This window comes from Phaethon lepturus, unplaced genomic scaffold, assembly GCF_000687285.1.
Source record: "Phaethon lepturus isolate BGI_N335 unplaced genomic scaffold, ASM68728v1 scaffold8440, whole genome shotgun sequence".
Taxonomy (NCBI): Eukaryota; Metazoa; Chordata; class Aves; order Phaethontiformes; family Phaethontidae; genus Phaethon; species Phaethon lepturus.
This window is the reverse complement of record NW_010510014.1, coordinates 66,370-85,107: the sequence shown is the minus strand read 5'-3', so window position 1 is coordinate 85,107 and position 18,738 is coordinate 66,370. Positions and strand designations below refer to the sequence as shown.

Below are 18,738 nucleotides of genomic sequence, written 5' to 3'. Positions count from 1 at the left end.
CCTTCAGCTAGGCATATTTCCTTTCTTGTGCCGCCCCCCGAAGTATTATTGTGAAAGCATATGCTATGCCCTTCAAACTGTTTAATACTTAAAGTTAGTTTAGGTGGACAAGGAAATAAGAGTGTAGTTACACATATACGAAAAGAGACTTTCTGAAGTGTCCTGGTTTCAGCTGGGATAGAGTTAATTTTCCGCACACTATTTCTCCTGCCCTAAGAGACTTATGTCAGATGGAGCCCAAAGTCATGGACTACATTAACTTTTTCTTTTCTGATTCTCTCCCCCATCCCACTGTAAGAGGAGAGTGAGTGAAGGGCTGTATGGTTGTTTTGGCTACCTACGCATGAAACAATCTTTAGGTTTTCCTTATTTTTAGTTAAGAGTCTTACAATTCAACAGAGCTACAAATTTACTCTAAGACTAAATACTGATAGAATTATAGAAAACTGAAATTATTTAGAGATTTGTTTAGTAACTTGTGACTTATGAAAGGAACAGAATTTTGAAAGTTGACATGACTCATAACTTTCAACTACTCTGGGCAAAATGTATATATATTTAAAGGGAATACAAATGAAACATGACTCCTGTGTAACTACAGAAGTGGTTTCAGGGAAATTATTTGTATAATTTCTTCTCCAGGCAGTAGGCCAGCAAATAGTTTGAGTGTTAATTATTAACTAAAAGTGGAGCTACTGAAACAGCATCTGTTATAGGAGTAGGAATACCCACATGAAAGACCTACTATGTGCTTCAAAGGCATAAATGGGAAACTGATGGGTAGATATTCCATACTGACTGAATTAAACTATAATCTGAAATATGCTTCAGTGCTGTTAACTCCAAATGAGAACACCATGCTCTGTTCTAACTTATGATGCCTTTGCCAAATCAAGAAGCCTGTTTAAAAAAATAAAATTACAGACTTGCAGCCTCCTTCCTATTAGTAGCCAATTAGTGGAGCAGACTTGGAGGCAGAGTTTGATTTAATGATCTAGTTTATTAATACAGTACTTTTGATATGAAATACAGCTGTATTGTCATTGTCATTTTAATCCTGATTAGGCAACATCTGATTGAAATGAGCAATTACTAATACAGCTCAGTGTTCATGTTTCACTGCTTGGTTCAGTCGCCAGAATCGTTAGTTCAAAACATTTTTTGTTTTATGGATCCCTAGTAACCCTTAAGCTTCTCAATTATGTTAAATATAATAGAATGCTATTTAACAGTGATGTGACTATAGAAACCTGCAGTTGGTGGTTGCTGCTGTTTGGAGGTCGCTGGTTTACAATATTGTAATTGTCCTTACAATTGCAAAAGGCTGGGAATTTCATTTTCAAGTCTAAGGCTCCATGAAAAGGACAGCTGTATGCAAGACCTAGGTCCACCAAAATTCTCGAGTATACATGATTCTTGCATTGACTTTACTGTAACCCCAGCGTTTGAAACAAACAGGGACACAGGTGAGGACATAACAGTATTATAAAGCTGACTTACATTCTGAAGGTGACTGCTACCATATAAGTTGTTCTGATTCAGCTTCTCAGAAAAAGGAAATTGGGTAACTGTGCTAACTTACTCCTAACAGAGCTGTTATTGTTAACTCTGTTGCAAAACCAAATAAAATACCTGGGGTGATTGTTATAATATATTGTTTACCTGTAAGTCATCAATACTTACTCTTTCCTTTATTAAATAAAAAACTGCTTACATTTAGTGATATCACAGCTAAGCATCACCCCAGGTTTAGCGAGAAAGAATTAGTTAGCCTTAAAAGCAGTGGCTATGAAATAAGATCCAAAACAGGGTTTAAGAATAAGAAGACTAACCCAAGGGTGCGAGAAATAATATCATGCAGTCACGGGGGAAAATGGGGTTTCTTGGAAATACCAAAACTGACAATACTTTTTTTTTTAAACTTTATATACTACTTTTTTTTTCCTCCTGAAGACTTCGTGATTCTGATGTTAATTATCCAAAGCTAGAAAATAATGCAATATTGAAAAAAGGCTTTTTTTTTTTTCAATAGGTATGAGGAAGCTGAAGTTCGCAAGAAACTTGAAGAGAGAGACAGACAAGAACTGCAGAAAAAGCAAGAACCAAAAGGTGATGGAAAGAGTTCAGCCAAAAACTCCTCAGAAAGTGCTGTGGATTCCAAAGGAAAAAGCCAAAGGGTAACTGAAAACGTTTACCAACTCTCTAATTTAGTCTAAATGTATATCAAATATATAACATTTGATCTCTGTTAGTAGCATTTCCAGTTCAGAATCATGGTGTGTTTTTTTTTAAATTAGCTTACACTCCTCATAACACTTCTTTTAACATTTATTTGTAAGATACTGAGTCCTACCAACCTGCAAGTCTTGCATAAGATAGACTAGGTTTTTTTGTAAAGTCAAATTCTATTTTATAATAGAACTGGCTAGTGCGAGAAACCCAAGGTAGTGGTAATAAGCTGATGTTATGAATAACATCACCTCTTTAGGAGAGAGCTGACTTTTTTCAGCAATAGTGTGGAAAGAAACTAATTTCTCTGCAAATACTTCACAAATTTCATCTAGCAGATGATGCTGTCCTAGGTTGTATTGCCTTTTTAACTGGTTTCTGTCTAGGTAGGGCAGCAACCTTGGTATCTTTTTAGTACATTTGTCAACACATCTTTAGAAGAAGCTTCCTTTTTCTACATTTCTTCCTGTGGTTTACAGTCTGAGCAGTTTACTTCAAGCTCTGAGGTCAGTGTCTGTTTGCCACCTTGGTTCTGAGTATTAGATATGAAACTAACTTTTCTTTTTTTCCTTACAACACAGATTAATGGTGAGAGCAAGCATTCACTGGAAAGAAAGGATCAGTCTGACAGTCTAAGTGGTAAGACATGCAATGTTCACACAGGTGTGGAAAAGATCTCCATATGACTATGCACCTATCACCTAAGCAGTTGCAATTCTTTTAAGGAGTTATTTCACAGTCAGAGTATTTTGAAATTCTAGTATCCTGCATTTCAGTAACAGTGATTTAGTAATTAAGGTCTGTATTGCAGCCTTCATCACTTCTCTGGAATTTAGAAAGCCGTACTTAGTTTTTCAACAGTTTAATAACTAGAGCTGAATTGGCCCTAAAGTGGTTGAATTAGAAAAATGTCTCCTCAGCTGATAAGAAAAATAATTTTAGAATCGCAGACTAGTTTGGGTTGGAAGGGACTTTTAAAGTTCATCTAGTGCAACCCTCCTGCACAGTGAGCAGGGACATCTTCAACTAGATCAGGTTGCTCAGAGCCCCGTCCAACCTGACCTTCAATGTTTCTAGGGATGGGGCATCTGCCACCTCTCTGGGCAACCTGTGCCGGTGTTCCACCATGTTCACTGTGAAAAATTTCTTCCTTATATCTAGTCTAAATCTACCCTCTTTTAGTTTAAAACCATCCCCCCTTGTCCTGTTGGCAACAGGCCCTGCTAAAAGGTTTGTCCCCATCTTTCTTATAAGCCCCCTTTAAGTACTGGAAGCCTAATCTAGGCAAGGCTGAAATGTCTCAGCTTTCACAGTTAAATAAGAAATTTTCACTTTCTCCTCCTAACCTTCTAGTTTTTGTTCCTGTAATAAATATGTGAAAATGTTCTTAACTGAAGAGGAACATCTGCAGCCTGTAGTTTACAAATGCTTGCCTATATAATTAATGATTTAAATGAGACCACAGAAAGTTAAACTAGTTTATCACTGAAGTGTTCAGTATTGTCCCATTCAGCAGATCAGGTGCTAATCACTGTAGTAGTGGTAGCAAAAGCCCAATATGTTTATTTTACAGTGTCTCACCGTCCATGATTTTGTGGGACTTTCCTGTTCTGTTTCATCTGTTTGCAGTCTTGATTGCACAGTTGGATGTGTTCATAGCTATCTCCATTTATAATGTAGCTTTTTACATCTAATAGCTTCTCTATTTCAAGGAGCAGTCACAGCTGAGAAACTGTTTGCAATGATGTCAGACAAAAATATTGAATTGATTATAATGGATGCTCGAAGATTGAAGGATTATCAGGAATCCTGTATTCCAAGATCTATCAGTGTCCCAGAAGAAGCTATCAGTCCTGGGTATGAAATAATATTAAATAATAGCAAAATAATTAATTTTACAATTTATAAATTGACTGAAAAAAATTATATGCTTTTAAAGCTTGTACACTTAGTTTCGGAGTCCCTGATGCATACTGGTGGGGAAGATGTATCTAGACAGCTCTGTTTTTGCACGTAGTGACTTCAAGCCAGAGCATATTTATTTTATCCAAGCACATAAACATGTATGGATTATACGTCATTGGACAAAATGTTACTTGTACATTTGTCTTTAAATGCATGCTAATACATTTCAGAGTTACTGCAAACTGGATTGAAGCTAGACTCCCAGAGGATTCTAGAGATCCATGGAAGAGGAGAGGACACTTTGATTACGTTATACTCCTAGACTGGTTTAGTTCTGCCGAAGACTTAAAGCTAGGAACAACTCTTCAGAGCCTGAAAGATGCACTTTTTAAGGTTGGCAAGTTTCACATTTTATATTAATTCATCTCAGTGAATAAGAAGGTCTTAAAGCACCTATAATTACGAAGTATATGGAAGACTTTATGACACTTTAGGCAAACATTTTGGTTCAGTTTTCAAAGACCGCTTATTTTGATAGCGGAAGTGTAGTCTGAGGTTTCACATTCCCATGCTTGTGCTCTAGTAGAGGACAGAATAAGTTATTAAATAGGTAAACAGCAAAATGAGTCATCTCCCCTCCTCAATAACTAGCTCATAAACTTGTTGGCTGACAGAGTTATTTGGGAAAGTACTTAGTACTGTTTGCCAGAAACATTGTCACCCTCTTTCCTGTATTAACAACTGTAATTCCTTATTCAGGGGAACTGGCTGGCCACATGCATAGGCAGGCCAAAGAAGGCTAGTTTCTTGCTAGTTTCTTTACAGTCCTATCAGCCAGGCACTTTGATAAAGGAGACTCCAGAAATATTTTGAGCATGGTTAACTTTTCTGCATTATTGAATGTAGCTTTAAGAGAAACATAAATTAAATTTGAGCTTCATCAGTGCAGAGAGCTTATAGACTCAATATTAAGCTGATGCTCAACATTTTCAAGTCAGAACTCTGGCTATGGCTGTGTTGTCCCTATTCTTTATATTGGTGGCTCTTGTGAAAGACTGCACATCTACCTAAACATTTCAAGACCGGGGTTCAGAGATAGTTCAGGCAGTTCTCCCTGTTTATTGCTTTACAGAATATTCTCTGAGCCTCTGTGCCTTGTTCGTGTTCTAATACTGAGGACGTCAGGAGGAGGGCAGTCTGGAGCCTGAACTCTCAAGAGTTTTTCAGAAAGTTAATGTTATGCTTTCTAAAGCCAATGCCCCTAATCACTCAGCAAACTTATCAGATAAGAAACTGAAGCAAGTGTAATACTAAAAATATTTTTCTGCATGGAGGATCATTACCTGAAGTAGTAGTAAGTGGTTCTTTCTATATTGGAAATATTTAGAACCTGTTGTAGGTAGAGCCAGGAACCTAACTGTGTTGGGCATTCTTGAAAGACAGAGAGGATCCCTGTTCCCCAAAGGGTTTTTGCAACCTATTTAATTCTTTTTTAAAAGTCTCAAAAATAACCTGTCTCAATGTAACAACTAGATACAAAAATTTGAACAACACTGTTAAGATGTAAAAGTTTCTTCTATTTTTAAATAATATAATTTCAAACTTTTTTTCCTTATAGTGGGAAAGCAAAACTATACTGCAGAATGAACCTTTAATTCTAGAAGGAGGTTATGAAAACTGGCTCCTTTGTTTCCCCCAGTACACAACAAATGCTAAAGTAACTCCACCCCAGCATAGCAGGAGTGAAGCAGTGACTGTTTCTTGTAAGTATAAAGGATGACACCCCCCAGGTGTTTATAATTACTGGGTCTATCTTTAATTCATTCTAGTATGTTCGGGATAGCCATGTCCTAGCTAAATCTAAATTTTGGGGTGGAACATGGGGGTTATTTTGCTGTTACGTTTTTGTTTTAAGAGTGCTCTCATGCTTCCCTCCTATCCCTCCTCATAAAGTGGATTTTACATACCCATCTCTGGAAGAGCCAGCTTCTGTTCCACCTGTTGTTGCTATAAAGCCATCTCCAGCAGAAGTGATTGAAAATGAAGAAATGGGAGATAATTTGGAAGAGAGACTAAAATCACTTAACAGACCAAATATACAGGATGCTGCTGTTCCAAAATCTGACAGTTCATTTGTAGTTAATCCAGGATCAATTACAAGAACTATCCCTGAGGTAAGATGTGTTTCTTTTTTTCAGAGTTAGTATATGGTTAATCTGTGAGAGACCCACCACATGGAGAAGCCTAAATCCACAAGGAAACATACTCAATATTTGTTTAAGCCTTGTATGCCAGTATATTGGTACAGAGACTATTGGTGGTCCATGAAGCTATGGTAACTAATCCACAGAATTTTATCAAACTGAATATACTTAACATAATTGCAGAGCTTTTCATGAATATTTTCATATGAGCACCTGAGAAATTGAAGGTCAGCAATTGATCATTAATTCAGAAAGTCTGTAAGTGAACTTTTCTACTCAAAAACACATACGATGAAATACAGGGAGCGCATTTATGCCATGGCTTACCTTGACTATTCCAAAGGTCTGCTTTCCAGCAGCTGTATCTTCCTGCAAGTAATAAAGCATTTAGGTGGTTTGTTACTCTTGGCCCAGTAGTGGAAAAATAGGAATTTGTTTCTTCCTTTCATGGGGATAAAACTTTCTAAAGAACTTTTGTAGAGTCCTTGCACTAAAATAATGTTGTCCTTAGGAGACAAGGCTAAACCCTTCTAGATACGGCTATTAATACAGATTTCAGCTAAGGGACCATAAAAACTTAAAGACTTTATCGCTGTTCTTCCCTGAACCAGGCAAGCTTTTATTTCTTCAGAACTTCAACATCAAAACCAACTCACTCTCCTGAGGAAGCTGCTCTGAACATAAGCCATTTTTAAATACCTCTTCCCAACCGGCAGATCAGCTTTAATCACATGCCCTGTCACATGATTGAGAGCCAAGCCCAAATTAGGCTGCTTGATTGCCCTAAGATGTTCACCTTTGAAAGCTTGAAAATAGAGTTGTAGTAATCAGTGCTTACTGCTATCCTTATAGTTCTGTAGGGCTTGTTGATTCTTATCTCACATCTAGAAGGTAAGTGAATACTTAATTTTACTAACAAGCAATCTGAATTTTCAGATTTAATGAAATTGAAAGTTCACTATCTGTCTGGCAGAAGTCAATTTTGTATCATCTTTATTCTCTTATAAATCTCATTTAGAAAAAGCTTAGCTAACAGAGCAGTAATAGCTGAATTGTTGTTCTGCACTTTGTGTTACAGGTTGATCGTAGTAAAAAGCCTTCACTAAAAATCCTTGATGATAACAGACCAAAATCTCAAAGTACAGTTAGTGACAGCCAGCCTGCTGAGAATGGACGAATAGTTCCAGACCGGTCCACAAAGCCATTACGTGATGCAAAGAGCATTCTGACAGAAGAAGGAAAAAGTTGTGTACATGCAGAAACTACTGCTCTGTTAGAGAAAAACAGACAGGAAAAAGAGCTTCGGGTGAGGCAACAAGAAGAACAGAAAGAAAGACTCAAGCGAGAAAAAGAAGAACACGAACAAAAAGCAAAAGAAGAACAGAAAGAAAAGGAATGCAAAGAAAAGCTACAGCAAGCCAAAGAGGACAGAGAACAGAAGGAGAGGGATGAACAAATGAAAAGAGAACAGGAGGATAAAGAACAAGAAAGAGCACGCAAAGAAGCAATAGAAATAAAAAAGCAAACCAAAAATGAATTAGAAAGCACTGGTGCAAAGAGGACTGAGATTGACAAAATATCCATGGAAGAAAGAGAAAAGGGAACTCCAACACCAGAAATGCAGAGACGGGCACTGGGTGATGCATCTCAGACCTTTGTGACTGTTTCAGGCAAGGTTAGTGAAAAAGAGGAAGTCATCACCAAATGTGGGGTAATTAATCAGGATGATTTGTGAGTGCATACTCTAGTGTCAATCTAGACATTTTAAATACATCATTGGATTTTATTTAGGCCATTTTTACGTAAATGTGGAGGAAAAAGTTAAAACCAAGATACAAATACTTAGATTTTTTTTTTTCTTTTTTTTTTTTTCTTTTTTTTTTTTTTTGCAAGACAGCCTCAGTTCTTGCTTGTAGGTGGGCAGCATGGAATCCCCATAGGATGATAAAACTTCCCACTGACATGGAGCTAGAAGGGATGGTTCATAGGCTGCAGTCCTCTGTGTCAAAAATAGAGGCATGGTGGCATTTTATCTCTTGTACCAGCCCAGTTCTGTATATTATACCATTGTAACACACGCTAGGGACAGAATTATATTATCGTAACAAACTCTTTAGTGCCCCCAGCTGCATAAACGCTGATGTAACAGGATTTTGTTGACTGATACAGGAAGCAAAGCAATACCCTAATCTAATATTTTTGCTGAGAACAGTCCTGTTCCAACTCTTGGGTGTCACAGTTCCTTCTTTCCTCAGATTCTTGAAAAAAGTTGCAAAATTTGTGAGTGTAAAAATCATCTGATCATGAAACAGGAGTAATTTGTGAAGCGGAGTTAATAATAGAATAGATGTCTTTAAAACCATTTCTCAAGAACATTAGGATATTTTTTGTCTCCCTTTGCAGTTGTTATTTGACCAAACTTTGATGGCTGTGTAATGCAAATGCACAGTAGGATATTTTTTGTCTCCCTTTGCAGTTGTTGTTTGACCAAACTTTGATGGTTGTGTAATGCAAATGCACAAGAAAGCCAAACAAACGTAGCACAATCGTTCTTGAGCTTTTGACTGGCAGAGCAACTTCACATAATCCCAAAATGACTGCCTATGATAAAGAGTTCATAATGTTGGCTTCACAGCTTGCCTTTTTCATGAAGAAGCTTGTCGCAATGAGAAGTAAAAGGGGGAAGAGTCTTTCATTTAAAAACAGATTGTAAAACACACAGCTTTTATTGGGGGGGGAAGTAGTGTGGACAGAACTTCTGTACTTTCTCTGCACTCTTGAAACTACATAACAGCTGAATGTCGTATTACATAAGACAGCCTACAAAGGCTATTCCAGTGAATTGCCTGTAGTATAGACTAGGAAGAATAAAAATGATGTGTAGATATCTGAGCTAACCACTTCTTTGTGGCATGTGTGTTTAACAACCAAAAAAGAAAATAGAACATTGCTTTTTCCCTATTTTGCTTTATCAGCATTCTTTACTGACATTCCAGATAAAAATTGAAAGTCTTCTCTCAAAATCTTTTACAGCAGACTGGGGTTAAAGGACAACCAGACAGTGGAGCTCAAAGGCCAGGACCCCTTAGAGAGGATTCTGAACAAGATACTGAAAGACTTAAAGTAAATACAATGTGTTCCATGTAGCCAAAACCAATGAAGCGTAGATGCTTTATGACTATTATGTTAAATTCCACCTCCAATTTATAAAGTCATCATCTTAAGAAAAGACTATGCCATGTTTACAGCTGTTTGTTTACTTTTTCATTTGTCATATTCATCTGAAAAAATATTTGAAGCTTTCACTAGAAGTCTTCATCTGTTTCTGATTGCATTAACAAGCATTCCACACTTGTTCATCATTTTGTGTGTACTCCTTCACGTACCACTTAACTTTGAAAGGGAGGAAAAATCATCCCTATGTGTTTAACAGAAGCACATATTTCTAATAAAGTAGGTTCTTTAGGGAAGAAATTGAGTATTCAGACTTTTGTGAGACTGAATTGTATTTTTTTTTTTCTGGAGCATGTCAACAAATGGGTTTTCTTTAGATTGAGTGATAAAAAATAGTACTACATTACCATTACAATACATTGTATTTCCAGCTATAATCAAGGATTTCTTACTGAACTGTTTTGCATTGAATCATGTAACTATAGAGGGAAGTCACAGGCAGCTTGCTGCTCTGCATAAATAACTGTACGCACCTTACATTTCTGTTTGTTTATTAGTCTCAGCGGGAGCCATTAATGAGAGCGCGAAGTGAAGAAATGGGAAGGATAATACCAGGACTGCCTGCAGGTTGGGCAAAGGTAACTTTCTATTCTGATGTTGCAGTCAACTTGCCTTGTGCAGTTTCATAATGCATTTCAGTTGTCTTATTTCTAAGTTAGAGCTTGTTTGATTTTTTTTTTTTTTTTGTCTTAAATTATCATTATAATTTTTTTTTCCCCTACAACTTCCACATTATTATTTTCTGAATTTTAATGTTATTTGTAATGAAACTAGGAGAGCACTCCTGCTGTTTCTGGTACTAAGCAGTTGCTCTTTAATACGCGTTTTAGTGAAAGTGGTTCCTTCCAGTAAGTTTAGTCCATTAAGTACTGAGGCCAGTCATGACTGTTAACATGTCAATGTTTGATAAACTCATGCACTGTTCTTACAGTAGTTTAAAAATAGGTAAGTTAATGATGGATTTTTACTTGGTTTTGAAACAATTATTTCTTTTTTCCCCAAGTTTCTGGATCCAATCACTGGAACCTTTCGTTACTATCACTCGCCAACAAATACTGTTCATATGTATCCACCAGAAATGGCTCCTTCATCCACTCCTCCATCAACCCCTCCAACTCATAAACCCAAGCCACAGGTGACTGTTGAACGAGAAAGAGAACACTCCAAACTGAAGCGCTCCTACTCTTCCCCGGATATAACCCAAGCCATTCAGGAGGAAGAGAAGAAAAGAATTCCTGTAACTCCCGCAGTCAATCGTGACAATAAGTATGTTTAATAAATTAATACCACAACTCATCCTGTATGATAGCTTATAGGACTTTGTTTAACCAACTAAGTGAAATTAATTAATATTTTCTAAGTACGCTTGAAAGGATCCAAGAGTGATATAAAAATTTCATTACTAAAAAGTTCAATGTATGGGTAGTTATCTTTTGAGACAATGTAATTGTTATGTATTAAGCACAAATTTCAGAGGTCACAGTGTAATTGGACAATAGTTACTTTTTAAGTTGTGGTATTTGTATTAACATATTACATGCCAGTGTTCTGACCGCTTGAGAGATGCAGAGTTTTGAGTTTTTAAACTGGGTTAAATCAACAGCTCATTCTTTAAAAAAACCAACCAGCTGATGGAGCCTATAACTCAGCCTCATTATAGGCCAGTGTATAGGGATTTCTCAGTATTGCATTGACTGGTTTTGAATACTTTAAATCTGTATTGCATTTGGTGGCATCTTGTCCCAGAATACCTCATTCCCTGGGAGGGAGGGTGGTTCTGTTGACTTACGTGCACAGCCTTGTCAAGTCTGAGACTCCTAAAAAATAATTTCTTCCTTACAGACCAGTGTGTTACACGAAAGCAGAAATTTCAAGACTCTCTGCATCACAAATTCGGAATCTTAATCCTGTGTTTGGGGGATCGGGACCAGCTCTTACAGGACTTCGTAATCTAGGGAACACTTGCTATATGAATTCCATATTACAGTGTCTGTGCAATGCACCTCACCTGGCTGATTATTTTAACAGAAACTTGTACCAAGATGATATTAACAGGTAACAGTCTTTTGTTCTCATCCTTTTATCTGTAATTGAAGGAAAAAATCTGCCTTTATGATTGATAATTCAAAAAAATCACTTAGTGGGAGTTAAGGAGGGTGGTTTGTTTTTTTAAGTAGGAGACAAATGCTAACTTGTAACAGTCTTGACATTTTCAAATTCAGTGTGTGTGATGAAATAGGTTTTACTGGACAGCTTTGATTAAATTGTGCTTACCAGAGTCATAAATAGACATGTACTAGAGCCTCCTAAAACCAAACAGAATATTTAAATAGCAGTTTACAAAACAAGCTGGAAACTGCTGTACCTTCCATCAGCCCAGTCTTGAATATGGAACCACATTACAATGCCAAAGCAGGCAAAAATTTTAACTCAGTCTAACAGCCAGTTTTTCTTGGTCTAAAGAAATTACTTTCAACTTGGGATACCATCTTGAATTAATAACAGTTATATTAAAACCAAAAAGTTATTTGAAGGGCTGCTTTTTTTTTTGTCTGTTTGATTGTATAGGTCAAATTTCCTGGGGCATAAAGGTGAAGTGGCTGAAGAGTTTGGTGTAATAATGAAAGCTTTATGGACAGGACAGTATAAATACATCAGTCCAAAAGACTTTAAAATTACAATTGGGAAGATTAACGACCAATTTGCAGGATATAGCCAACAGGATTCCCAAGAATTGCTTCTCTTTCTAATGGATGGCTTGCACGAAGACCTAAATAAAGTAAGCAATACACTTGTAACAAATTACACATCTGTCAGATGATCAAGAGAAGTAAATTTCTAAAAGAACCTCTTAATTCATAAGATGATTGTGTTACTGGAACCTTGTATAGAAGGAAGTGCGAGTATTCAGAATTAAAGTAGGAATTTAGATTGAAACAGTATAAGGTACTGAAGGGAGTAATGGAAGAAGCCAAACTAGGTAAGAAATGGATGGCTACACTGACATGTTGAAATATTCTTGCAAATACTAAATAGTGTGCTTGCCTATAGATAAGACTTCCTATTTTTATATATGTTAATGTATGGCTATGGTATTTAAACTTCTGTTACCCAGGCTGACAACAGGAAAAGATACAAGGAAGAAAACAACGATCATCTTGATGACTTCAGAGCAGCAGAACTCGCCTGGCACAAACACAAACAGCTCAATGAATCCATTATTGTGGCACTCTTTCAAGGCCAGTTCAAATCTACAGTGCAGTGTCTTACATGTCACAAGAAGTCCCGAACCTTTGAGGCTTTCATGTATTTGTCGTTACCACTTGCATCCACTAGTAAATGTACGCTGCAGGTACGGTGGAACTAGAGAGAAACTATTGAAGTAAAAACATTTCTCTGTGACTTCACTATGATGTTGCTTGTGCTCGGCCTCTTGTTGAAGGGGGTTGATCAATATTCCAGCTCAATTTACACTAACATGAACAGATCTGAGTCTTCATTATTTTAAATTCTTTGAAGTTTAAAGAAATAAGTCATTCCTTAAAAGCTTTGACATGCAAGCAGGATGGAAACATTGAAGCCACAGTAGCAGAAAAGACATGTATAGTATTTGCTTTTGTAGGTCACAGTATAAATATTTTGTGTTTTTAAACAAAATAATATAGGTATATTTTGAAGGACTTGCAGCTAATTAATACATACAGTAAAATTTACTTCCACACATGGATTTAACTCACTTTTCCTCATTTTTGTGAAACGTGGCATGCAGATAATTGATGCAGGTTAACAACCAAATAGGAAACAAAACATTTTTGCTACTTTCATAAACACCTGCCCTTCACAATCTGTGTTTCTACTTTCGTTTTAGGAATGCCTTAGATTGTTCTCCAAAGAGGAAAAGCTCACTGATAACAATAGGTTTTACTGTAGCCATTGCAAAACTCGAAGGGATTCTTTGAAAAAAATAGAAATTTGGAAATTACCACCTGTTCTTCTTGTGCACTTGAAACGGTAAGAGAAATGGTGATTGGTGAAAATTAATTGGGCTGAAGTGACGAGACTTTGATGGAGATTGATTGTTTCAGTGCAATAGCTAACCGTTTTTAATTAGAGAAATTTCCGCTTGTATTGCTAGTTGTAATGTTGCAAGAATTTTATTTTCATCTGATGCCTCTGTTATTAGGCTGTAGTTCACAATGTGCTTTTACAAGTAAACTCTTCATTTGTGCTAAGAAACACATGTGCAAGCATTAACAAAATTGGGGGCAAAATGCTTTAGTTCAGGTCATGTCCTGGTTAAAAATAGGGAAAACAAACATGCTTAACATTCCTGAATAGTTTGCGAACAACCTGTAACTTTCAATGACGCTTTTTAATTCTCTAGATTTTCCTATGATGGAAGATGGAAGCAAAAGCTTCAAACTTCTGTAGACTTCCCATTGGAAACTCTTGACCTTTCGCAGTACGTTATTGGTCCAAAGAATACCTTGAAGAGATACAATCTGTTCTCAGTATCAGTAAGTAACCATGTCACATTTCAAGGTTCAGCTGGTCTTCATGCCAAGACTCAGGTTAGCCTGTGTGATGCATCTAGGTCTCCAGGCTGCCTACCTGGCTGCAGATTAAGTTGTGTTCTAGAAAGAATGATTGGTATTAAGTAAAAAAATCTCACATTCTAGTTTATTTTCCTAACCAGGGAAGAAATGGCAGCTTTTGAGGCCATTAATTCTTTTCTTTTCTTCTTATGTTTACAGAATCATTATGGCGGGTTGGATGGGGGGCACTATACAGCCTACTGCAAAAATGCTTCAAAACAACGCTGGTTTAAGTTTGATGACCATGAAGTATCTGAGATCTCAGCATCATCTGTGAAATCCTCAGCTGCGTATATTCTCTTTTACACTTCTTATGAACAGCGAGCAGTGGACATGGCCACGTAAAGTAGTGTGGGTTAAGAAAACTGGTTTTCTTTTTGTAAGAGCAAAGTAGGTATGGGAATGCATATAAACATGCAAAACTATGACAAAAAAAGCCTCTTACAGATTCGGGGATGGTTGCAGCAGCTTTCCTGCAAGCAAGCTCTTTCTGGTCAGTACTAGTGCTTAAAAACCAGAAGACCGATTCATAATGCTTGTGGTAATACTGCCATCTCTGAACCCATTTAAAAAGGCATACTTGCATTACCATTTATTTTAAAAAACCCTATATTTCTAGTCTGCTCCAAAATTAAAGTCTAGCTTAGTCATCTGAACTCTATTAACAAGTAGTTTAAAATGTCTTAAAATCCCAAGGCATATCTTGATTTTTATTTTTTTTCTTTCACTGTTATGGCCTTTTCACATTTCTAACCTTAAGCTTGATTCTACTGTGAATACTCTAGAATGATGTAAACAGTTAGGAATGTAAGTGTACATATTGATTGCATACTTGCACATCAGAACTATGTATATAATAAAATGTTGTCCTTTTTGTGAGAATCTCTAAAACTCAGAGGATTGCGTTTATTTGCCAGCTCTAAGTAATTGCAACACTACTTAATAAAAAAGCAGAGCTGTATTTTTTTCTGTTAGCTTTTGTCAATATTTGTGCACTTCAGAGTTATTCTAAACAAACAAGATTTTTCCTTTTTAATTTTTTAATATAAATTTTCACGTACACATGCATTAAAAACCTTAATGAAGAAATGATTTAAAAATATATCCTGTTAAATGTATGTTTGGGTTTGGTGTTTTCATTCTCCACTAGTTGTGCAATGGTGAGGATTCTACATAATGATAGTCCGAATCATATTGACACAGTTGGAATGTTCTTCAGATGGCAAAAATAGTACTTTCTGTAGAACTGATTAATTTAGAAACTATTGTAGTTGCATCTTGTGCATTCCCCTGCTCTGGATTTTGGTTCATTTTCCCTCTCTGATCAGGTTGGCATTCAGAAATCTTAAATCCTACTTTCTGAGCTTTTATCTGCTTATATGTGCATGTGTCTTGCTAATGGAATTAAGGGCAGGATTGATTGTTTTCCAGAAGCTTACAAGCTGCAAACAAATTGGCAGTGCTAGAGGGAGGAAACCGACAGTGCTGGAGTAGTGCCTTTTCTTTCTCTGATGTTAATAGTCACTTCGTCCCCCGCTCCCTTGCAAAACACCCACCCTCCATGGTCTGGTCGTATAATACCCTTTCACCGTACTATCCTACTGTCGGCTTCTGAGAGGCAGCTTAAAACAGCATAATATACTTAACCGATATAGGGTAACAGGAGTTTTCAGGTAAGTGCATCTCTATGCTCAGCACTTGCGTTCTTTTGGGGGATGGAAAACAACCACTAGGCCATGTACAAAAGGAGTGGATGCCTGTTCCTTAATAGGCTTGGAAGCTGTAGGTCTTCTTTCTAGAAATTACTTCCTGAAAGACCACAACAGATGATCAGTAACGCCAATACTCTAGTTTATTGATGAAACAGGACTTGGCTAATGTTGCCAGTGAATTCTCATTGCTGGCCTACTCACTCTTTGTTTTCCATGGCTAGCAGATTTTTAATGGGTGCAGAGAAGACCTTGGCAGGTGTAGAACAGGAGATAAGCTGTATCAGTCTGCACTGAGGAATTTGGGATCTCGGTGATCTGCGCATCATCAAAGCTGTACCAGTTTTTGGTGACTGAGTGCTTGCAGAACGCTGTGTAGTGGCCATCATCCAGAAAACCAGTGTGGTTCTGTAACAAAACAGTGTGTTCAAACAGAAGTCTCGCTCTTTCTCCTTACAAGCAAAGCTAGGAGCTGGCAATCATTTTTTGTTTGCACTTGGAAAAGATGAGAGAGAAGATTCTAACCCCCTTTTGGCCTCAGTGAGGAATATAAATTCAAATAAATGCTTTAAAAAATAGATTATGATTATGCTGCTTTATTTTGCAATATTAAATTTGCAATCCAGCTATTGGCTGATACAGGTCACTATAAGCAGGCCCCACTTGGGGAGAGTGATGGAAAAAGAGACCATTTAGTCCTTATTTGTAAACAGGATCCATGCAGGATTGGCTTGTGAGTTGATGCTGAAGGGGCTGAGGCAGCTCCAACCAGGCATTACCTGCCAGGAGTGGATGCTTTTTAAAACTGGGATGCTGGGGGAGGAAAGAGAGCAGCAGTAACTTCTCTCTTCGCTGGTTACATACTGTTGCTGGATTATGTCCATGGCAGGTAAAAATAAAAAAGTTTATGAAAAACTTTATGAAAAAAATACAAATCTATATATATAAAGTCCAAACTAACAGAGGCTTCATCTCCTCCATGAGGCAGGGCATTACAAATAAAAGCAGGAAGGGCAAAGCTCACCACTACCGCACACAAGCTGTACTCTGCCTGCTTGCAGAACAGTGGGGAACTGTAGGGAGAGAGATCCAGATCGCTGAGTGGGTAGCAGATGTCAGTTGAGAGTTTCCTTTTGTGCCTGCCTTGCCATTCAAACCTGAAATAAAATTTTGAACTATTTTAAATAACAATCAATCAACTTTCTTGCATTGTGGTGGTTGCTTAACTAACTGTCCTAGGGGAAGGGATACACAATGAATGACTGCCCAGTGCTTTGAAAGAGAAGGATCCATATTACAGCAAACTGACAGAAAATGCCCTAAACCCTGGAGAGATGTCCAGCAACAAAAGCAATGCTCTTGCTTCCTGAGCCTTCTGTCTGTTAGAAATGGACACGGGTGCCAAGAGCAGCCAGAAGTCACATCTGCACCACTGCAACTGTGTCCTAAACGTTTTGGACTGTACTGCCATTGTTAGCTCTTCTTTCAGGTTCCACCCTCTTTCCTTTGTAACTTTTAGTAGGACGCTGTACATTTTAACATTTACAATGTGGCCAGGGGCTGCAGCTGGGGGCCACAAGTTCCTTTCAGCATGTCAAGGAAAGCAGATGCTGAATGGGAAATTAAATAACAACTTTACGTAATGTAGTTCTGGGAAGCTAAATCACCCGAGAGTAATTTTCTTTATAGGTGGCAAGTTGTTAAGAATAAGTTTAGCATCTGGCCACATGTGGCTAGTAAAGTCTGCTAACGGGGAGCTCCTGCACTGATGCGCCTCTCTTGTTTAGCAGACCCAGTTGTTCAGAGCTGGTTTAGTTAAGAGATAAACAAAAATACAGTGTCTCAGCTGCAATAAGGACAAGCAGAACACCCCGTTTCAGTCCTTCGAACTTCAGACTTCAAACCCAAGTCACAAGCTCTCCCATTGCCAGAGGAACTCGTATTCGCGGGGATGCCTGACCACAGGAACCGCTGTACTGATCTGTAATCAGTCGCTCCTCGGTGGAGTTTTTCTTCTCTTTGGAGATCCCAAATGTGGTGGGTGAACTGTGGTGTGCTGCAGCACGGAGCAAGGCAGAACCTCGCCTGAGATTTCAGGAATGCAATTTGCATGTTTGACAGGTATGTTGCTGTAACTGGCCATTTAACTTCCAGATACCAACAGTACTGAAAACACTCATTTGAAGTGGTTGTTTTCCTTTTATGCAAACGCAAGTGACTGTCCTTCACATCTCACAAATCCCAAGCAATGGCCATGTCCTGCCCCATACAGACTGTACCTCTTTAGGTGAAAAATAATGATCTGCGGTGCCTTGGTTATGGTGGCCTTTACTGCTGCGTCTTGTTTTGTTCCACACCAGGAACAGTAGATTTGGTTGTTCCAAGTCAGTGTGTCTTGCTGAAAGAAGCATTTGAGACAGTCCTGTCAAAGGAAAAAAAAAATTTAAATTATTTGATCAAACAGATCTCCATCCCTGAAGATCCTAAGCAAGGTAAGAGAAGGGTGTGACATATTTTGGAGCACTCTTCCTAATCGAAGCATGATGTAGCAAGGCTGACATTGCAAATACACTTGGAACACAAAGCAGCCAACATTGTCTTCCGTTTTCCCCCCAAAATGGGGAAATACTTGGATGAGTGAAAGAAACCCCCACGGCTGCTATTGAACAATCTTAATATCCCTCACCCCACAGCAACTCAGGAGCGTTGCTCCCGTAACCTTACCAGCCTCTATGGTCCGGAGACCAGTATAGAAATCCCACTTCTCTTGGGACCAGTTGGAAGACTACCCATTAGTGCCCACGAAACCAAAGCAACTAAAAACCTGCATCTTTGTAATAACACGTTATTAGTCTAAGCCAC

General features: G+C 37.8%; 2 protein-coding genes across 4 annotated transcripts in view; one reads left to right on the top strand and one right to left on the bottom strand.

Moving 5' to 3' along the window:
* Window positions 1–15,371, top strand: part of USP8 (ubiquitin specific peptidase 8) — a 17,660-nt gene extending 2,289 nt beyond the window's left edge. The window contains exons 4-19 of one of the 3 annotated variants that reach the window (XM_010294757.1): window positions 2,033–2,177; window positions 2,811–2,868; window positions 3,942–4,086; window positions 4,365–4,527; window positions 5,753–5,897; window positions 6,088–6,308; window positions 7,417–8,013; window positions 9,372–9,461; window positions 10,070–10,150; window positions 10,576–10,838; window positions 11,415–11,627; window positions 12,141–12,351; window positions 12,688–12,924; window positions 13,441–13,583; window positions 13,957–14,089; window positions 14,327–15,371. In XM_010294757.1, coding sequence (XP_010293059.1) covers window positions 2,033–2,177; window positions 2,811–2,868; window positions 3,942–4,086; window positions 4,365–4,527; window positions 5,753–5,897; window positions 6,088–6,308; window positions 7,417–8,013; window positions 9,372–9,461; window positions 10,070–10,150; window positions 10,576–10,838; window positions 11,415–11,627; window positions 12,141–12,351; window positions 12,688–12,924; window positions 13,441–13,583; window positions 13,957–14,089; window positions 14,327–14,512 — 3,031 coding nt within the window. In that variant the 3' untranslated portion in view covers window positions 14,513–15,371. Of the gene's footprint in view, window positions 1–2,032; window positions 2,178–2,810; window positions 2,869–3,306; window positions 3,333–3,926; window positions 4,087–4,364; window positions 4,528–5,752; window positions 5,898–6,087; window positions 6,309–7,416; window positions 8,014–9,371; window positions 9,462–10,069; window positions 10,151–10,575; window positions 10,839–11,414; window positions 11,628–12,140; window positions 12,352–12,687; window positions 12,925–13,440; window positions 13,584–13,956; window positions 14,090–14,326 lie in introns of all 3 variants that reach the window. The other 2 variants (XM_010294682.1, XM_010294829.1) reach the window with 2 other exon arrangements.
* A 736-nt stretch (window positions 15,372–16,107) lies between these two features.
* The window catches only part of USP50 (ubiquitin specific peptidase 50), a 4,275-nt gene continuing 1,644 nt past the window's right edge, over window positions 16,108–18,738 (bottom strand). Inside the window, exons 4-6 of the mRNA XM_010295049.1 lie at window positions 18,156–18,298; window positions 16,901–17,033; window positions 16,108–16,284 (exon numbers count right to left, since the gene is read on the bottom strand). Of these exons, the coding sequence (XP_010293351.1) occupies window positions 16,108–16,284; window positions 16,901–17,033; window positions 18,156–18,298 (453 nt within the window). The remainder of the gene's footprint in view (window positions 16,285–16,900; window positions 17,034–18,155; window positions 18,299–18,738) is intronic.